Source organism: Marmota marmota, unplaced genomic scaffold, assembly GCF_001458135.2.
Source record: "Marmota marmota marmota unplaced genomic scaffold, marMar, whole genome shotgun sequence".
NCBI lineage: Eukaryota > Metazoa > Chordata > Mammalia > Rodentia > Sciuridae > Marmota > Marmota marmota.
In genome coordinates this window covers 68,353,082-68,371,018 of record NW_025999900.1, presented here as the reverse complement: position 1 = coordinate 68,371,018, position 17,937 = coordinate 68,353,082, and the positions used below count along the sequence as shown (strand labels likewise).

Sequence of the window (17,937 nt, the reverse complement as noted above, 5' to 3'; positions counted from 1 at the left end):
TTGCTGATGTGTACATTCAAGTTCTAAGAGCACATCCTGTTAAGGGTGCCTTGGCTTGCTTTCTCTGCAGCAGTGCCGTCCTGGCATGGCCTAGGGGCTGCTTACCAGCTGTAGCCGAGCACTGAACTCAGGCTTTTCACATTCCCTGGGGTCCTAGGACCACATCTGGCTTCCAGAACTCAGTGTGAGGGTCTTTGTTGAGTGTGCTGCCCAGAGGCTTATGACCAGGAGATAGGGGTGTCAAGGTCATTAGTTCTCAGGATAGTTTTGGAGCTGTGTTCAGGTTTGAGGGGTGGGTCTTGGTCCTGCCCCATTCTTACTCCTTTTGTGAGTTGCCCCATGTGCCCCTGGTAGGCTATCTTGACTTCTGGTGGACCTACCCAGTCATTACCTGGTTTCCAAAGTCAGAGAGGGCAGCCAGAAGTTTTGTAAACTAGGACTTTATTTATGACATTTGAGTCCTACATTAAATCTTGCAGAGTTGGAATTTTATGGTTGAAAAGAGAAACCCAGAACCAAAAGAGAAAGAGGGACTTGCCACGGAGGAATCTTTGGAGTTTAATTTTTTCCCCCAAACAATTTTTTTTTTCTGTGGTTTGACATAATCTTATATTTTCTTGATAAACTTGACAATTTTATACCAGTGATTTAAATGTGATTGGGTTTTTAGAAACAGTAATTCTGTAAAAGTTGAATTTGCACCAAGACAAAGAACTTGAATGCTATAATACCAGACGGGATAGAGTGTAATGTGTCTTGGTGGTGAGCTCCTGTTCATTTAAGAACAGGTCTGCTGCTGTGTGCGGTGTGGACCTGTGTAGGTGGTCATGCCACTTTGCTGCTGGGGAAAACCATGGCTCAGGCTTAACTCTTCAGTTTGAAATTCTCTAGACCCACAGCAACTGGCACAGAGGCCCTGTGTGCGTGACCCTGATGCTCCAGGTGGGTGCCAGGGGCAGTGGGGAGTGGGGTCCTCTGCAGTGTAGCACACTTGCCCAGGTGTAGATCCCCTTCACTCCAGGGATTTCTTGTGCCTGCCCTGCATGGCCCTCCCACCCCTTAGTTTGCCACTGCATAAATGTCAAGTGAGATCCCACAGGGTGGTGATCCCTTGGCCTCTCCTTGGCCATCCCCAGCTGAGGGGACTGTTTCCAGCATGGAGCTGTTTGGTGTGAACACTGTGAATGTTCTTGTATACGTTTATACATAAACCTTGGCTTTCATTTCTTTGGGATAAATGCCCAAGGGGTTACTTTAGTTAATAAAATTTAAAGTGTTGCAAGCATGGGAGGTGATATCTAGGACTTTGAAAGGATATTCAGAAGGACAGGGGATCTTTTCCTGTCCTTCCCAGGGTAGAGCCAGCAAGACAGTCACCACCAGGGCTGTCCTGGGGAGGGACACTTGGCAGCTGGTTCTTCCACACTGCATAGCTTACCTACCGCTTATTCCTGGGCCCTGCGTGGGGGACAGCACATGCCTCCCACATCAGCTCCCCAGAGCCACCTGGCTGCACTCCAACCACAGGGAGTCATTGGATTGAAAAAAAAAAAAAAATCCTAAAAGTTTGCATTTTTAAAAGACTCTGAATAGTTTGAATTTATTCATTTATCTCAAGTTAGTTGAAATAAAAATGTTCAGCTCCTGCACGAGCATGGAAGGAGAGCCCCAGGTAATCACTGTGAGCCCCAGCTGTGCTGAGCCACTGTGTTACACAACATGAGAACAAGGGGGCTTTTCGGGGCCCTGGTCCCTTCTGAAGGTGCTGCTGTGGAGCCAGGTAATGCCTGCCCGCTGGAGGACATAGGCCAGTGTTCTGATCTGTGCATCTCTGGAGTACGATTTCCCAGTGAGCCGTCCGCCATAAGGGACCATAATTTTGTTAGTGAGCTCTCGAAGGGAAGGAGCAGCCCTTCTAAAACATGTAGGACTTTATCACTGGTGAGGATCCCATAGCTAATCGGTTTTGGAAGGTGGACAGTATTGTTGATGTGGTCTGCAAGCCCTGTCCTCTCCATGGCCCTGTGTTCTGTGCCTCACCGCAGAGTTCCTCTTCTTTCACAGGCACGAATGCGTGGATTGTTTCATGCAGATCTTGAGCCTGGCTCTAAGAAATAAAGTTTCTCCTATTTCTGTTCATTTTTCTGTGGGTAGAAAAGTCGTGCTACAGCCTTAAGCTTTGTTGTTGCTGACAGTATGGCTGTGCGTATATCACAGACACAACGCTGCCTTCCAGGACATGCCTTTGTGCCCGTATGCAGATGCCCCTTCTCTCTTTGATGAGTGTCCTGGGGGCACTGTGCCAGGGTGCCAAGATGTGCTAAGTGGCGTCTTCCTTGGTTCCCACAGGGCACAATGTTTGCACGAGGACTGAAGAGGAAATGTGTTGACCAGGAGGAAGATGGGGAGGGTGCCTTGGCTGGCTTTGGCACTGTTCCTGCCTATAGCCTTCAGCGGCAGTTGCTCCTGGACATGTCCCTGGTCAAGCTCCAGCTCTGCCACATGCTGGTAGAGCCCAACCTTTGCCGCTCAGTCCTCATTGCCAACACAGTCCGGCAGATCCAGGAGGAGATGAGCCGGGATGGTGCATGGCGAGGGGCAGCACCCCAGAGTGCAGAACGGGTGCCGCTCGACCGCCTTGTGTCCACGGAGATCCTGTGTCGCACAGCAAGGGGGCCAGAGGCAGGGTGCCCTGCTCCTGACCTGGGAGATGACCCCTTGCAAGGTCCAGTTTCTGAACTTTCCACAATCAGCTCAGCACAGGTGCCGAGGAACACTCAGAGTAGCCTTTGGGATACAGGCAACCCTCGAGAAAACAGAGGAAGCTTTCAGAAGTCTCTAGATCAGATATTTGAGACCCTGGAGAACAAAAGTCCCAGCGCTATGGAGGAGTTGTTCTCAGATGTGGACAATTCCTACTACGACCTGGACACTGTGCTGACAGGAATGATGGGTGGCACTAAGCCAGGCCTCTGTGATGGGCTTGAGGGCTTTGCCTCGGCAGCCTCACCTCCCGGCTCCAGCTGCAAGTCCGACCTGGCCGAACTGGACCATGTGGTGGAGATCCTAGTGGAAACCTGAGGCCCCCAGTGGGCCACGGACAAGGCCACATGCCCCAGAGAGCTTACCTGATATACTGTGGCCCATGTAGAAACGCAGGGCGCCAGTCCTGTGCAGACTTCTCACCACTGCAGCCTGCGTCCTGGCCCTGTGGGGCAGTCTGTTGATTCTGAGAGTGTCCTGGGGCAGACTCAATGGCTCTGGCTCCGGCAGCAGAGGCCGGTGCTGGGAGCTGGAGCTCTCTGAAGGCGCCTCAGCCCTGGGCTAGGTGACATCCCACAGCCCCAGGCCCTCCCTGTGCTGGCTGCACCTCCCGCGGAGATGTCGAGCAACAGGCTGCATTCAACCAACCTCATTAAAATCTAGATAGGTAAACTTTTAAAACTCAGTCTTATACGTTTGGGGCAATATTTTGTCTTTTAAGATATATTTTTTAAATGTTTTATACTCTTAGATTTTTGCAGCTATTTTCTTAAAAGTCTATTTTTTGTATAAACATCATTTGCTGCTACATTAGAAACTTGTATAACCTGAACAATTGCAGTTGTGTATTTCATTGTTTGAAGGTTTAAATGGTCATTTCCCACACTCTGATGCAGCAGCGTAAGTGTTCTGTTTTCTACTTTGGTTGTTCGCAGGACCCTTATGTCATGTTCTGTGTTACAACAGAGGATGCTTAAAATGAGAACTGCATGCAGTTAGAACCCTCTTCACTAGACCTGCTCTGAAGCCGTGTCTTTTTAGACTTAGTGAAAATAATGGAGGGTTCTATTTAAGCCTATTTATATATGTAAATGCCACTGGAGGGGAAGGTTGGGTATTTGTGTGAAATCACAGGCACCATTTGATCTTAAGAGTCTGGAGTCTCAGCTGTGTCTTCCATGAGGTGGTCACAGAGGGCGCCTCCCATCTGTTCCCAGCACGGCCCTAGCAGAGCTGCGTGCCCTTTTTAGAGCATACACATGGGCTGCTGTGTGCCAGACATGTGTGTTTGGAAAGAGCGTATGCCTGTGTGCTGTTGGTAGAAATGCTTACACCTGCTCTATTAAATTGGTGCTAGAACAGAATTGTAAGGTTAAATTTAAGTCCAGAATGAAAGAACTCTGTAATTCATGTCCTCTCAATCCAAAGGGTCACACAATGAACGGAGCTGGTGTGGCCCTGTGCCTGGCTGCCACATCTCCAGATCCTTGTTGCCTACCATGCACAGGTTTCCTCGTGCCTCTTCTGACCTCCCATCTCTGAGCCTGACAGGCATGTGGTTTTCCTTTGTGCACATGACCATATTTTTTTGTATCAACATGACAGTGATGGATGTAAACCTCACTTTATTAAAAATATCCAGCGCACAAAATGGGAATGGTGTGAACTTCACCATGTCATCCTTGTTTTGTTTTCCTCGTTGGTTTCAGCTGTAATGTCTGTCTGTCTGTGGAGGTAGGGAAAGAACTTCACTTGAATGCATTAAATAGTCAATGGATGGTTTTTCTTTTCCTAAGCTTGGCGGGGCTTCTGCCAGTTTGCGGTCCAGGGATCAGGCAGCGTCACCGTAGCAGGGCTGGCCGTCTTTGGATCCACGGAGGGCCGCCTCCTGGTGGTGAGAGTGCTGCTACTCCTGGAAGCAAAAGGGTGCCTGCTGATAGCTGGAGCAGTGTTTGCTTTTTTTGCAGCATTTCTATTGCAAATCTCATGTGTTCAGTTTCAGAGGTGACAAGGTATTGCTGGCATGGCAGGCTGGCAAAAGGTAAGACGGAGTGAGGGAACCGGCTGTCCTCGCGCACGGAGGCCTGGTGCCCCAGCTCCTACACCAGGCAGCTGCCTCCCCTTGTCTGCCAGGTGGTGAAGAACCTATGGGACTGGACAGTGTGGTTGTTGGTGGTGGTGGACAGCCCCTCAGCCAGTCCCCATTCCCCGGGCTTATAGACCTAGGCCTGGGAAGGTACCTGCTTCTGCAGTAGTCCCCGTGGCTCATCCATTGTTTTTACAGAAATTTCTGGCTGTTTCATCATGTGTATGTGTTTTTTGAAGATGTAGATATAAGTAATTGACTGGAAGCAGTTTTCCAAACATTTGATAATTTTGTTTACAAAATAGCTATATAATAAAAAATATAAATTCCTGTTATCCAAACTCTGTAGTGTTTTGTGGATCTGCCTCCAGTCAAACCCTGACCCCTCTACCCTGAGGGGTCAGGGTATTTGGTTTTCAACTTAGTTGACAGGTTCTCGTACGGCTAGAGTGCATGCTCTAATACACAAGTATCGAGGTGGGGGCCCAAGACCAGAGAGCGTGCTGCAGAAGCCTTGGGAAGCAGCCCTCCTGCAGGGTTTTACACCCTCAGCCTTGGAGCCCCTTTGCCTTGGAAGCGCATTAGGTTTTTAAAGGTTGAAAAGTAAAGCACTGATTTTTAAGTATGAGCACCAGTGCATGGCTGCAATCCAGCCACTCCGCAGGCCGAGGGCTGGGTGTACTCCGTGGTGTGCACTAGGGATGAGGAGAACACGAGAGCCTATAAATAGATTTTCCACAGTGTACCGTGCCACACGTCTGCCCAGGTTCTCAGTAGAGGCAAGAAGGGCAGGGCTGAGGCGAGTGGTGTCTGTGAGCTTGAGTGTGGCCCCTCAAGGCACTTCAAAGCCCCGCAGGGTCAGCCGTGGGGAGCACTTGCCTGCAGATGGAATGAGGTTCAGCCTGGCCATTCCCACGGAGCCCCGCTGCTGCTGAGGGCCCTGCTCCCCTGCAGGTGACCATTTCTGGCCCATACACTTCATCCTGTGCTGCCCAGTAGGCAATAAGCCCCACTACTCCATCTGCCTTCCATGCCTCCCGAGTGAGCTTGTGCTGCCCAGCTGGGATGCCAGGCCATTGGCTAGTGGTTTGCTTCCCAGCGTTCCCAGAGCCTGCTGACCAGCCAGGCCCACCTCTTGCTGATGATGTCAATGCCTGAGCAAGAGACTGGAGAACCTGATGGGGGGTGGGGGGGCGCTGGAACGCTCAGAGAAAGCCCTAAGAATGAGGTGCTCAGAGCAGCCCCCAGCACGGCTGCATAGGGGGGTTGCTGCCTCTGTGGGCTGCACCTCGTCTTTTTTGTAAAAATCCCCCAGATGTGTAAATGACAGCTTGCAGCAGCCTTGGGGCTAGACGCTGTGTTCCTGTAGTCAGAATCTGGTTGGACCTGCTGACTTGCTGCTCTGCAGTCAGCAGGGCTGTGGGGGACCCACAGGTGAAGCCCAGAGTGAGCTGAAGATGCCACTGCAGCCGGACTCAGGGCAGAAACTTGGATGGGACTGAAACATGGGTGTCCTGCTGCCTCCTGCCCTCTACCTGCCTCCATAAGTGGCTTCATGTGCTCTCGGCACCTGGCGCTCAAGAAAGCTGCCACCCTGCCTGTGTTAGGCTGGGGGACAGGCAGGACCCAGGCTTCAGGGGGAGCAGATGGCCCTGGGCACTGGGTACCCTGAACTGGAGCAGGCTTGATTCTTGGGAGGCTCTGCCAAGCCCTCACCTCTCCTTCCAGCTCAGGCTGTTGGCCTGGCCCCACTGGGTCAAGACACCAAGTAGGACACACAGCGGGAGCATGGGTCCAAGGAGGTACCAGGTGCATGACCTGGTACCCTAACACACTCAGCCCGTGTGGTGCCCGTCACCTCCTCTCCAGCCAGGGTGAACAAGGCTGGGGTATGGTGCACTGCCCAAAGCCCAGCCCCTGGTGAGGAATGAGCAGGGAAGGAGCTTTCCCTCTGGGCCAGCCTGCTGTTGCTGTGGGCAGCTGTCCAGGGTGGTGTGGGAGGGGCATGTGCAGCTGGAGGAAGGGTCAGGTGAGGGCTGGGGACTGGCTGGGGTCCACTGGCACCCAGCACCCAGGGTGTCTGAGGACCCTTGCTTACCCCGCCCCCACATTCCTGTGGTGGAGCTTCCTAGGGAAGCACCTGGCTTTTCTGTACTCTTCCCGAGGGCCACAGGGTCACAGCTCCTGCCAACACCTGGCAGGGGCCCCCTTAGCCACAGCCTGCAGTTCCCTGTACTCCCCTGCAAGGACCCAGAAGACAGGCTGTACTTCAGAGTAACTGAGGCATGCTGTGCCCACCGAAAGCCCCTTGTTCACACTTCACATACTTCACGTAGCAGCAGAGGGGCTGTATCAGGCCCTTGAGCCTGTTGCCCAGGTTGGCCAGTTGTAAATGCTGTCTTTTTTGTTTTTCTGAAATGTGTATATATTTATTTTGGCAGTGCTGCCCAAGGCCTCACACATGTGAGGCAAGTGCTGTGCCTTTGAGCTACTTTCCCAGCCCCCTGAAACAATTTTTAAGCTAATCCGAGCTATAGGAGGCCGTTTTCACCTTAAAAATCCGGTTAGCCTTAGAAAAATAGAGCATGTTTATACATTGACGATTCCATAATCAGGAAATAATTCCTGAATATTCTCTAATACTTAGCTCATGTTCAGACATCTGTGCCCTAAATTCACTCCCCTGTACCACAAAAAACAAAAACAAAAAACAGTTAAAAAGGACATTTGGGGCAGTGTTTTTTTTTGTTTTTTGTTTTTGGTACTGGGAGATGAACCCAAGGGTGCTGTATCACTGAGCTATACCACCTGCCCTTTTTTAAAATTTTGAGTCAGGACCTTGCTAAGTTGCTGAGACTAGCCCGGGCCATCCTCTGCCTCAGCCTCCCAAGTCAATGTGATGATGTCAGGCTACCTTTTCAATTTTTAAGAACAGGTTTCAGGGTTGGGGTTGTAGCTCAGTGGTACAGCGCTTGCCTAGCAAGCATGAGACACTGGGTTCGATCCTTAGCACCACATAAAAATAAATAAAATAAAGGTATCATGTCCATCTACGACTTTTATATATATAAATTAATTAATTATAAAGCGAACAGGTTCCATGCAGTGGAGTTCACAGCATACCCGAATCGCACCCCCTGGGTGATGGTTTATTGGAAACACTGGTCACACAAGCAGGGTGTGGCCCTCCTTGCCTCACAGCCCCCTCGTGGGCCAATGTGCTGCCGCTGTAGGCAGATAGCCCAGGACTCGGCATATCCCCATGCTGTGTGTCCCTGTTCTTTACTGGTTCTTCCAGTTAATCTTTAAGTGGGAAAATTCGAATCTACAAGGTATGTGCTGTTTTCTGCATGATGGGTGGCTCAGGCCCGTTAGTAGTGTGTCACCTCAAGAGTCATCCTGCTTTGTAGTGGAAACACAATCCAAGAATGTAACTGCTTGTGCGGTGGGTCTCCCGAGGGCTCATCCGGTGGGAGACGGCACCCTTGCCCCTGTAGCCGCATGCCCTTGGCTCCTGTGAGGGTGGCTTCTCTGGTCCACCTGTGCCTGGGGTGTGTCACCCAATGGCGTGCCCAGGGCTACCCCAGGTGGCAGGCTCCACCTGGCTGGTGGATGACAGTACTCCCTCATGCATGTGTACCACCTGCCTTTACCACTTGTTTGTGGGGGCCATGCGGCCCATTCCTCCCCTCTATTGGGGAGCAGGCCACAAGGAAGTGGGCCTGCAGATGCCTTCCACAGCCGGAACTGGCCATCCCCGGTAAGTGCCCAGTAGCAGGGCTGGGATCACACAGGCCGTGTCTTGGGGGCACCTCCGTGCCGCTCTCCATGAAGGCTGCACTGCACTGTGCTCCAGCCGAGCGGGCAGGGCCCTTTCTTCCGCCCTCACCAGCAGGCCTCAGTGTCCCACCCGCACTTCTCTGAGCAGGACTGATCCTTTGGGCCATTTGTGTGTGTGTTCTGAGAAGTGTCCCTCCAGTCCCTTTGTCCACCTGTAATTGGTGACACTGCCCCTGCAAGGTCTGCACTCTCCCTGCCGCCCGCCTCCCTCTGCTGCGCAGAAACTGCCTTTTCCTTTCTGTGTGCTGGTCCACACGTCCTCTGGTTAAGGGCGCGAGGTCAGAGCAGCTTTCCTGACATCTGGTGCCAGGGAAATGATCTGAGCCACCCCTTGGTCGTGGGCCACATGGTATTGATGCACAGCCACCTGGGGTGACCAGGGACAGCCAGCTTCCTTCCTCCTGGCGGGCACAGCAGCTGTCACCTGCACCTGCATCAGTGGGTCAGGTGAAGGGAAGCTGGCACCTCCTAAGCAAATTGGTCCTAGAGTGGCCTTGGTACAGAGACAGCAGGGGCTCTACCTGGAGTGCGAGTCCCCAGCGTGGCCTCTGTAGCCCCTCCAGCCTCAGGTCTCCCTTTCGGGACAGAATGTTGTCATCAGTCCTTGCAGAGTCAACGAGTCAGCAAGAGCACAGGCTTACTGAGGCCTTTTATTAAGTAAAGCTCTACAAAGTCAGTGCTGCCCGCTTGGCCCTTTCCTGGAAGAAAACCGTTGATGCAGGAGATGACCAGTGAAATACACTTGCCTACCCACCTGGGCCTCCAGGGCTGGCCCAGTGTGGCCTCCCAGCCATCAGAAAGGCCTGTCCCCAAGGCCACCAGTGTGAATGCGGTGGGGAGTGCTCATGGCACTTCCAGGAACAACACAGAAGCCCAGGACCTCCTGGGACCAGGTGCCAATGCTGTTTCTCAAAGTGCAGCTGTCTCCTTGGTGGTATTTGAGTACATTCCCCACTTTGGGCCAGGTCTGGGATCATCCCTGACATCCTCCACCAGGAGCAGGTGGCATCTGCTGGGCAGGCTGCAGTGCATCCAGAAACCCCTCCCCTCTGCTTGGGGACTGGCTCTGCCCAAGACACCCCTTCCTGATCAGATCTGAGGCAGGGGTTTTGAAAGATCCTAGGAAAGTGATGTGGGTTTGGGAAACGGCTCTACAAAACAGAACCAAACCCAGCCAGTGAGACGATGTGAAATGCCTACATGACAGACTCCTGTTTCTAGCACACATCCCTGTTAAAAAGCGCCAGCTTTAGGTGACGTGGAGGGAAAACCTTCTTTTCCTGTGGACTTGTGATGTGCCGCCCGTTTCCATGCAGGGGTGTCTTCAGAAAGAGGCTGTAGGTAATCAGGCTCCCCTGTCTGCTGCCAGGTGTCCCTGAGAGCTGAGAGGAGGCCAGCAGTCAAATACAAGTGCAGGTGACTAGAGGTGCCAGGTTGGCATCTGCCCTGCCCACCTCTGGCCCCTCAACAATCTCTCCTTGGTCACCATGATCCTAAAAACTTCATTGTGCAATGCAACCAGAGAAGCGCACAGGGCTGCTGTACTGGGACCAAGGCCACTAGTGGCCCACCTGTCCCTGGCCTTCACCCCACTGCAGCAAGCCACTGCCACCTGACTTCTACCACTGAGCAACACTCCCAGCCCTTTTTATTTTGAGACAGGGTCTCATTAAATTGCCAAGGCTGGCCTTGAACTAGGAATCCTCCTATTTCAGTGTCCCAAGTGTTGGGATTGCAGGTGTGTGCCACGGTGCCAGAAGGGCCAGTCTGTTTCCTAAGTAGGTTCCTGGCCCTTATCCTGGGTCTGGTCCCCCTGCTTTCCATGCTCCCGGCCTTGGAGTTCCCACATTGCAGCTGCTGGACCTCCTCGAGTGCTGGCTACTGTAAATGACACAGCTACAGACAGGTAACCTGTTGTGCTCAAAGACAAGTAGTGTCTACCTCGAGGCTTCTTCCAAAGAACAGAGGGACCCAGAGTCCTCTAGGGCCTGTGACAGACCTGTGTGTGTTCATGCAAAGGCCTTCCTGGGTGCCTGCACACCTGGCACCATGTGCCAACCATCAAGGCTGCAGCTGGCATCAGCTGGGCGGCACCACACCTGCCCCAGACTCCCTCGGCACGTGGCTGCAGTGTCCTCCCACAGAGAGCTGTGCCTCACTGCTGGCCCTCCCCTAGCAGATCTGTAACACACACTGCCCAGTGCCACGCTCTCCCACCTCCCACTCACACACAGAGCCCTGTGGCTGGGCCTGGCCACCTGCCCCTCCTGTAACCTGATCCAGGCTGGGCATGAGACGCTGACCCAGATGAAAGAGGGCTTCTAGAACACAATCTTCCACCTGCCCTTCTTCCTGCCTCGAGTCCCACTATGAGGGTGGCAGCAGGTCTCTCGAGGAAAGCTGCTTGGCTGACTTCAGGCGCCCACCCCTGCCCAGGCGGGAGACCCAGGGCTACCCGGCCTGCAGTGCAGCCTTCCTACCCGCGCAGTCTGAGTGCCTAGGCACCGGAGAAGAACAGACAGGGAGCTGTGTGCAGACCCAGCCTGGCCTCCTGAGGCCTCTCCTGTGGGGTGCTCACCTTCGTCTGGATCAGGGCTTTGCAGTGGGGCAGGTCGAAGGTGCTGAGTGCCAGCAGCTCTTCAGGACCTTTGAGGTCAGGACCTTCTGAAATGTGACCCTGGTCTCTGGAAGGACTCTGAGGAGACAAACCTCTATGTCACACAGCTGACAGGGTCACTGTTTCCTCTCACCTTCCGTTTTAACCGGAGCCCCTCTACCTTAATTCTGGACATGCATAGCCCCTGGGAGGGTCAGGCCAGGGCCCTCCCTGCTCAGTGCTGCCACCTGCTGTCTATCACCTGGTTCAGGGGCAGCCAGACCTGCCTGCTGTGGTTCCAGTGTGTCCCCCAGAACTTCTGTACTGAACACACAACCCCAAATTCACAGTGTTGATGGCACTTGGGGTGATCAGGGTAGAAGGAGGCCATGAGGTGGGGTCCTCCTAGCGGCACTAATGGCTTTATAAGAAGAGAACTGAGCTGGCGTGACTGCTCTGTTGCCTTGTGATGGCTGGCACCATGTTAAGGTGCAGCAAACAAGGCCCTCACCATGCCAGCACCATGCTCTGCTGGGCTTCCATACTCCAGAACCATGAGCCAAACAAAATGCTATGCTTTACAATTACCAGGCATTCTGTTATAAATAGAAAATGGAGTACGACAGTGTTCAACAGAAACACCCTCACGGCCACCTGAAGGATGAGCACCCACAGCCTGCCACCGTGGTAGCTGTCCTGCCTGAGCCTCCCCTCCAGAACCCCCTGGTTCTGTTTCCCCACCACGAGGCCTCCTGACCAGTCAGCATGGCACACTGGAGACATGGCCATCGTCCACATGACTATCTTCATTGGGGCCATGAGGCCCGCCTTGTCAGCTCCTTTTTGAGTTCCATTTTAAAAGTTTCCACCTAAGAATGGAGGGCTGCGGCTGGGGCTCAGTGGTGGAGCGCTTGCCTAGCACGTGTGAGGCACTGGGTTCCACCCTCAGAACCACATAAAAATAAATGAATAAAGGTATATTATGTCCATCTACAACTAAAAAACATTTTAAAAATACTCAAGAGTGGAAAAAGATCTGTTCTATATTGACTGCTGAAAGGTGGCCCTGTTACTGTTTCTTGATCACACAGGCCTGATGTGTGTACCCTGGGCTTGGCTGGCTCTGGGCTGTTCCTGCCTCATGCAGCAGCAGCTCCTGTCTATGAAACTATCTCTGCCCATCATGGTGCACACTGGCCATCCTCCACACTCCAAGGGCCTCTCCCTCTCAGCCTCATGCCTGTGCCCATACTGGAACTTGCCCTTGTCCCCCTCAGCAGGCCCTGGCCTAACCCCAGCACCTCCTGCAACACCTGAGGTGCAAGCACACCTTGGTGGCTTGCAGTGCCCTGCAGAGTGCTCCCGCCCATGCTCTGAACTTCACGGTATTCCACCTCCACACATGGCACCTTCCTCCTCTCCCCACCAAGTCCATGTGCACCCTGTCTCCACATCTGCACCCACTCCTGCAGGACCCCGCACCAGTGTCCAGGTGCTGCCCACAACAGCCACACCCACACCCACACCCCTCACCACCAGTGGCCTTCTAAGTAGTCAGTTGGCCTTCCGGTGTCATTTTCTCCACCACCCTCCCTGTCCTGGGCCCAGTGAAGTTTCCACCCCCTGAACCACGTCACCTTCTGAGCAGCTTCTATGCCAAGAACCAGGAAGAGCTTCTCCTGGCAGTGAGACTGGCTCCAGAGGCATCGTGAAGCAGACATGGTGCTGGTGTTCTGAAGGGCTCGCCAGACTTTTCTAGATTCAGAACTGGAAAATAGAGGAAGTCACTAAAGATGAACTTGAAAGCCTTCTGAGCAGGTCAGGAAGCCCAGTCTCACAAGCAGAGGAGGACCTGGCACAGGTGACACTAGATGGCGCCCCTTCAGGGGCCCTGGCCACCTCCTTCACTCAGACACACACCCCTGTGGTCAGTGTTCCTGATGCTGCCCTGCCTCTTCTTTCCACAGTGCGTCCCAGCACAGGAGGCCTGTTCTCTTTTTTTTTTTTTTTTTTAATTTTTTTTTTAATTTATTTTTTAGTTATGGGCAGACACAACATCTTTGTTTGTATGTGGTGCTGAGAATCGAACCCGGACCGCATGCATGCCAGGCGAGCGCACTACCGCTTGAGCCACATCCCCAGCCCAGGAGGCCTGTTCTCATCAGGGAGTATCTTCAAGGCCAGATGTTTGCTGTCTGGTTCACTATTACAGCTGTGCTGGCCACAAAACCCATGTTCACAAACTAGGAAAACACTGAAGGCTCCGAAGAATGGATGAAGAAACAAACAGGGTATGGTCACCATCACCACCAGGCACTGGGGCAGAGGGGCCTGCTGGTCAGAAGCTTTTGCCCTAGTGAGGACATGGTGGGTATCCGACAACACGGGAGCAGATGGGACATGTTAAATGCCTAAATCATTTCCCAAACATGCCAATGTCTCGGAACATGCAAACAGGGTTCTTCTCCAGCCCAACAACATTCACCACCCTCTCCTGAGTGTCAGCCCTGCCAAGACTGACTCTAGAACCACTGTGCCTCTAGGGAATGGTCTGCCAGTGCCACCCCGCAACCCTATGGCCTGAGGGGCCACTCTTGAGGCAGGCTCTCCCTGGGGCTGTGCCAGGCAGGAGCAGCACACACAGGGAGCCAGGCATGTGGACAGTGGAGGCCACAGCCTTTCGGGCTCCAGGTGTCCCTCCCCAGACCACTGTAGCAGGCACACTGGGAAGGTGCTGGGTTACTGCACAGCAGTGGCCATGATGGGTCAAGCCAGAGCTCTGAATGGCCTACAGAGCTGTAATAAAGCCAGGCCTGTCCAGACATGCACAGACCCCCATGGCTTGCTGACCTGGCCTTCCCCACATTACTGAGGGGCAAAGAAGCCTGCTCATCTCACTCTCTCCCCTCCTGGGGTCTTAGGCCAACTTATCTGGAGCATCTCAGCCCTTCACTGTCTCACCCTGGAGCCTGCTTCTGTCAACAGGTGCTGGAAGCATACCCTTTCAAAGCCACTGTCGGCACCCACTGCCAAGTGCACCTGATCTCTCTGGGAGCCCGCAGCCCTGCAGGCGGTACTGGAAGCACATGGCCACCCGTGGGTTAGTGGACAGCTTGGGGGTGTTTTCTACAGCTCTGTGGCTGAGGCTCAACCAAGTACACCAGGGCTGCTCTGGGGCCCACCATCCCTCCCATCCTCTCCTGCACTCGTGCTGAGACACAAGAGGGCTGGCACCTGGGCCAGCTTGCTCAAGGTGTGCAAGGCCAGCACTGCTGCAGCCTCCACCTGTGCTGCCAGCTCCCCATAGGACACTGTAGCCCACAGGAGGCTACAGGGCAGTGATGCTCTCCAGGAGGCACGCACAGAACTTTGTGCAGCCACGTTATCAAACAACCGTGCAGGTACAGCGCTGCCATGGGGTTCTTAGCTCTGTTGGTGTTCATTACCACAGTCTATGTGCAGCTGCAAGGCCAGGGTCTTCTTCACTGCTTATTTCCAAGAAATGGTCTAAGGTGGAAACATCTTCAGTTGCCTGCTCAACTGTGACTTCTTGAAAAGCAAACCTAAATATGTTCTCATACCTGAGAACAGGCTGGAAAGAAAGAACATTCCAGAATCAGGAGAAATACAGGCATTTAGGTCACCATATTCTGAGTAATTAATTTTGATACAAAAGAAACCTGAGCTCAACTGTGCAGTCAGTGCCACCATCACTGGACACAGCCTCTCCTAAAACCTCTGTTCTCTATGAAATCACAGTGAAAATCACAGAGCTCACAGGAGGTGGGTGAGAGCACAACTCAGAGCTCATCGGAGATGCAGGGAAAAGGTGGCCTTTCAAACACTGGCACAATTTTTCATGTGAGCTGGCTGAGAAGTTCACACATACAATGGAAACAGCCTCACCTTGAAAAGGCCCTGAGGTTTGCAGGCAGCCAGGTGAGGGGTCGGGGACAGTCTGAACTGGGTAGTGTCCTAACACCAAGTGGGGTGGGGGTGGTAGTTATCTGAGGTGTGCAGGTGCAAGTTTTATGTCTATCAACATGCCTCAGCTCCGTGGGGTGCAGGTGTTCCATTTGCCTAGTGTTTCCTGCAAAATTCCCGTATGCTCAAATGTTCCTTAGTGCATCAATTGCATTGGAAAGGAGTCCTGGTTTTAGAACAAGTGTTACAGCAGAACTGACTGTCCCAAGAGCGGGTCTCACCGAGGGCCAAGAAATCGTTGGTGTAGGAGAGTTTGGATTACCAGCAATACCTTTTACTTCCCTCCTGACTATTGAACTTATCTTTTGTTCCCTGGTGTGTGCGGTGAACCATCTGGGAAGAGATGGCAAAGAGAAACAACAGAAGGAGGAGAATGACCAGCAGAGAGGAGCCAGAGGAGGCAAGGGTGGGCACTGAGTTCTGAGGAGCAGACAGGATGAGGGGCTGGGGCTCAGCTGGCCAGCTCCAGTTCCAGGGCCTTGCACAAAGCTATCTGGGATTGTGTGACTTTAGGACTTGGGACTTTATAAACCAGTAGAGCTTCTTCCCCATAGGCTCTGAATGAGGCCACACAAGTGCCACCTCTGCTGATGGGAAGTGGTCATGGAAAGTGGCCCAGCTTGGGTTGCCCCCACCTGGTCTTGCCCAATCCATTTCTGCAGGCTCTGCTGTCAACTGGTTCCTTCTCTGGCCTTGTGAGGACAGGACAGCCAACCCTATGACAAGGGATGGAGGCCAGAGAGAAGAGGCCCCTCAAAGGCTGGTAGCCCCCCAACCCAGTGCCTGATGCCTTTGAGAGGTCTTAGGGCATTTCTCAATCAGTCTGGTGACAAAGACCACAGAAATACCTCTGAAGATGGGTGGGAAGTGATTCCTGTTGCCCCGGATCCACCCTGGTGTGGCAGGTGAGAACCACCTTCCTTTAAGGCAGGAGTTTCTAGTGGCTGAGGATCGGTGGGTCTCTCCAGGAGTTCAAGGGACTGAGGGAGTCCAGACTTGGCTGAAGATTCTCTAAAGCCTTCAAACTCCCCCCACGTGCTGCTGAGCTCCCCAGCGTCGGAACAACTAGTGGTGCAAGTCGGAAGGCCCTCTCCCGTTGGGGAGCTGCTGGCTTTCCCACCTGGCACAGACAGAGGACCCTCACTGTAGATCCTTATCCGTTCCAAATTGTCACCACTCTGTCCTTCAGCTGTGTAGCAGCGGGAAACCTCCGCCCGTTCCCCTGTGAAGTCACTCACGGACTCTCCCCACCACTTCTGCCGGTCTTGCATCTTCGTGCGGCCAGGCCAGCAGACCAGATGAGGAGCTGCGCACGAGGCATACAGTTGCTGGGCTGAAGCTGCCCAGGGCTGCGCTAGACAGGGCCTGGGGTGCCGCGAGCCACGCTGTCGGGGCCGGCGTGGCTTCCGGGAGAGTGCCCACGTGCTGCTGTGGGCCGACGCCGCCTGGCCGCTGTTGATCAGTCCAGCACAGGGGCGTGTCCCGCGGCCAACCAAAGTGCCGGACCCGTAAGCCCACGGACAGGACCGCCGCAGTCTGGAGCGCGTCTTGGGGACCCCAACGACAAGGCGGGCTCCCGGGCTCTAGCGCCAGGCCCAAAAGGGAAGAAATGGCGCGGCGCTCTAGAGCCCCGGAGCGCGTCCCTGGCGGGAGGGCGAAGGGCAGCCCCACGCACTTCTCTGTGGCGGCTGCCCGCATCCCCTCCGGCCGCGCCAGTGTTGCCCGGCAACGGCGCGCGTCGGTCCGCTTCCGGTGCCCGCCGCCGTGGCGTCAGCACGCTGCCGTGGGCGTGGTCTGCCCGCCCGGCCCCACCCCTTGCTCGCCCCGCGCGCTGCACCTGCGGTGACCCCAAGAGCGGTGGCGCGGTCTGGCCGGGTCCTACGTGCCAGCCCGCGGGAGAGGTTCTCGCTTGGTGATCGCGCGCCCCGCGTGCCTTTGTGCACCCCGGTGCATGCCCACATGGAGCGCACACACCAGAATAAGCAAACGCGGGCTGCCGCTGGCCCTGGGTCGCACTTTCTGGTCTTGGTCCCCTCATCCTGCTGCGTAGACGCTGTAGGGGCGATTGTGCTTCTGGGGAAGGATTTTTCTACCGAACTGGAGGCTCCCTAAGGACCAGGGACCAAGTCTGTCTTCCCAGAACCTATCCCTAAATGGCTCGAGGTTGTAGGAGAATGAGGGTCCACTGCCTGCAGAGCTAGAGGAGGGGCACGATCCCCCCTGTCTGTCACGAGCCAGTTCCCAGAGTAGGACTAGTTGGGGTGGGGGGACAGTCACCCCCTCCTGCTGCCACCTGCCCCAGCGTAAGGGCACTAATGAGTGAGTTTTGCCCTCTGCCAACTGCCTCCCTAGGCATTCCTGGTCTTTTCCCATCTGTCCACATCCCCTGCCCACACCCCTAGGCTCATGAAGTCAACTTGTGCTTCACTCCATGTCCCCTGCAGCACCCCCAGACTGGCAGCCATACTGGCAGCCATGTTGGCCTCCTCTGGGAAGGGGAGGGCCACCTCCATGCTCACCCCACCTCCCGCAGCCTTCTTGAGCCCTGCAGAGGTCTGTCCTTGCATGACTTATCCAGCCTCTCCCTGTCCTCAGCCACGCTACTGAAAATTTTGATTTTAAAAATGACAAGATGAGATCATTCTCTGCACCCTGGACCACAGCCTCC

At 54.1% G+C, this 17,937-nt stretch overlaps 2 protein-coding genes across 4 annotated transcripts; one reads left to right on the top strand and one right to left on the bottom strand.

Annotated features, from left to right (window-relative positions):
- Positions 1-997: 997 nt before the first annotated feature.
- On the top strand, positions 998-4,420 carry Cdca4 (cell division cycle associated 4). Its single transcript, XM_015496369.2, has one exon. The coding sequence runs from the start codon at positions 2,356-2,358 to the stop codon at positions 3,079-3,081; it is 726 nt and encodes a 241-aa protein (XP_015351855.1). The 5' UTR covers positions 998-2,355; the 3' UTR covers positions 3,082-4,420.
- Positions 4,372-17,016, bottom strand: Clba1 (clathrin binding box of aftiphilin containing 1). 3 transcript variants are annotated; one of them, XR_007346050.1, is made up of 6 exons: positions 16,118-17,016; positions 14,732-14,877; positions 12,923-13,052; positions 11,268-11,384; positions 9,211-10,071; positions 4,372-4,675 (listed from the first exon to the last, which is right to left on the bottom strand). XR_007346050.1 is itself a non-coding variant. In XM_048799492.1 (5 exons), exons 1-5 carry the CDS (start codon positions 16,538-16,540, stop codon positions 4,670-4,672), a joined length of 822 nt encoding a protein of 273 aa, XP_048655449.1. In that variant the 5' UTR covers positions 16,541-17,016; the 3' UTR covers positions 4,372-4,669. The 3 variants fall into 3 exon arrangements, 2 of the variants coding, with proteins under 2 accessions (XP_048655449.1, XP_015351844.1); XM_048799492.1 differs by lacking the exon at positions 9,211-10,071; XM_015496358.2 differs by lacking the exon at positions 4,372-4,675 and having other exon boundaries at positions 7,890-10,071.
- Positions 17,017-17,937: the final 921 nt, after the last annotated feature.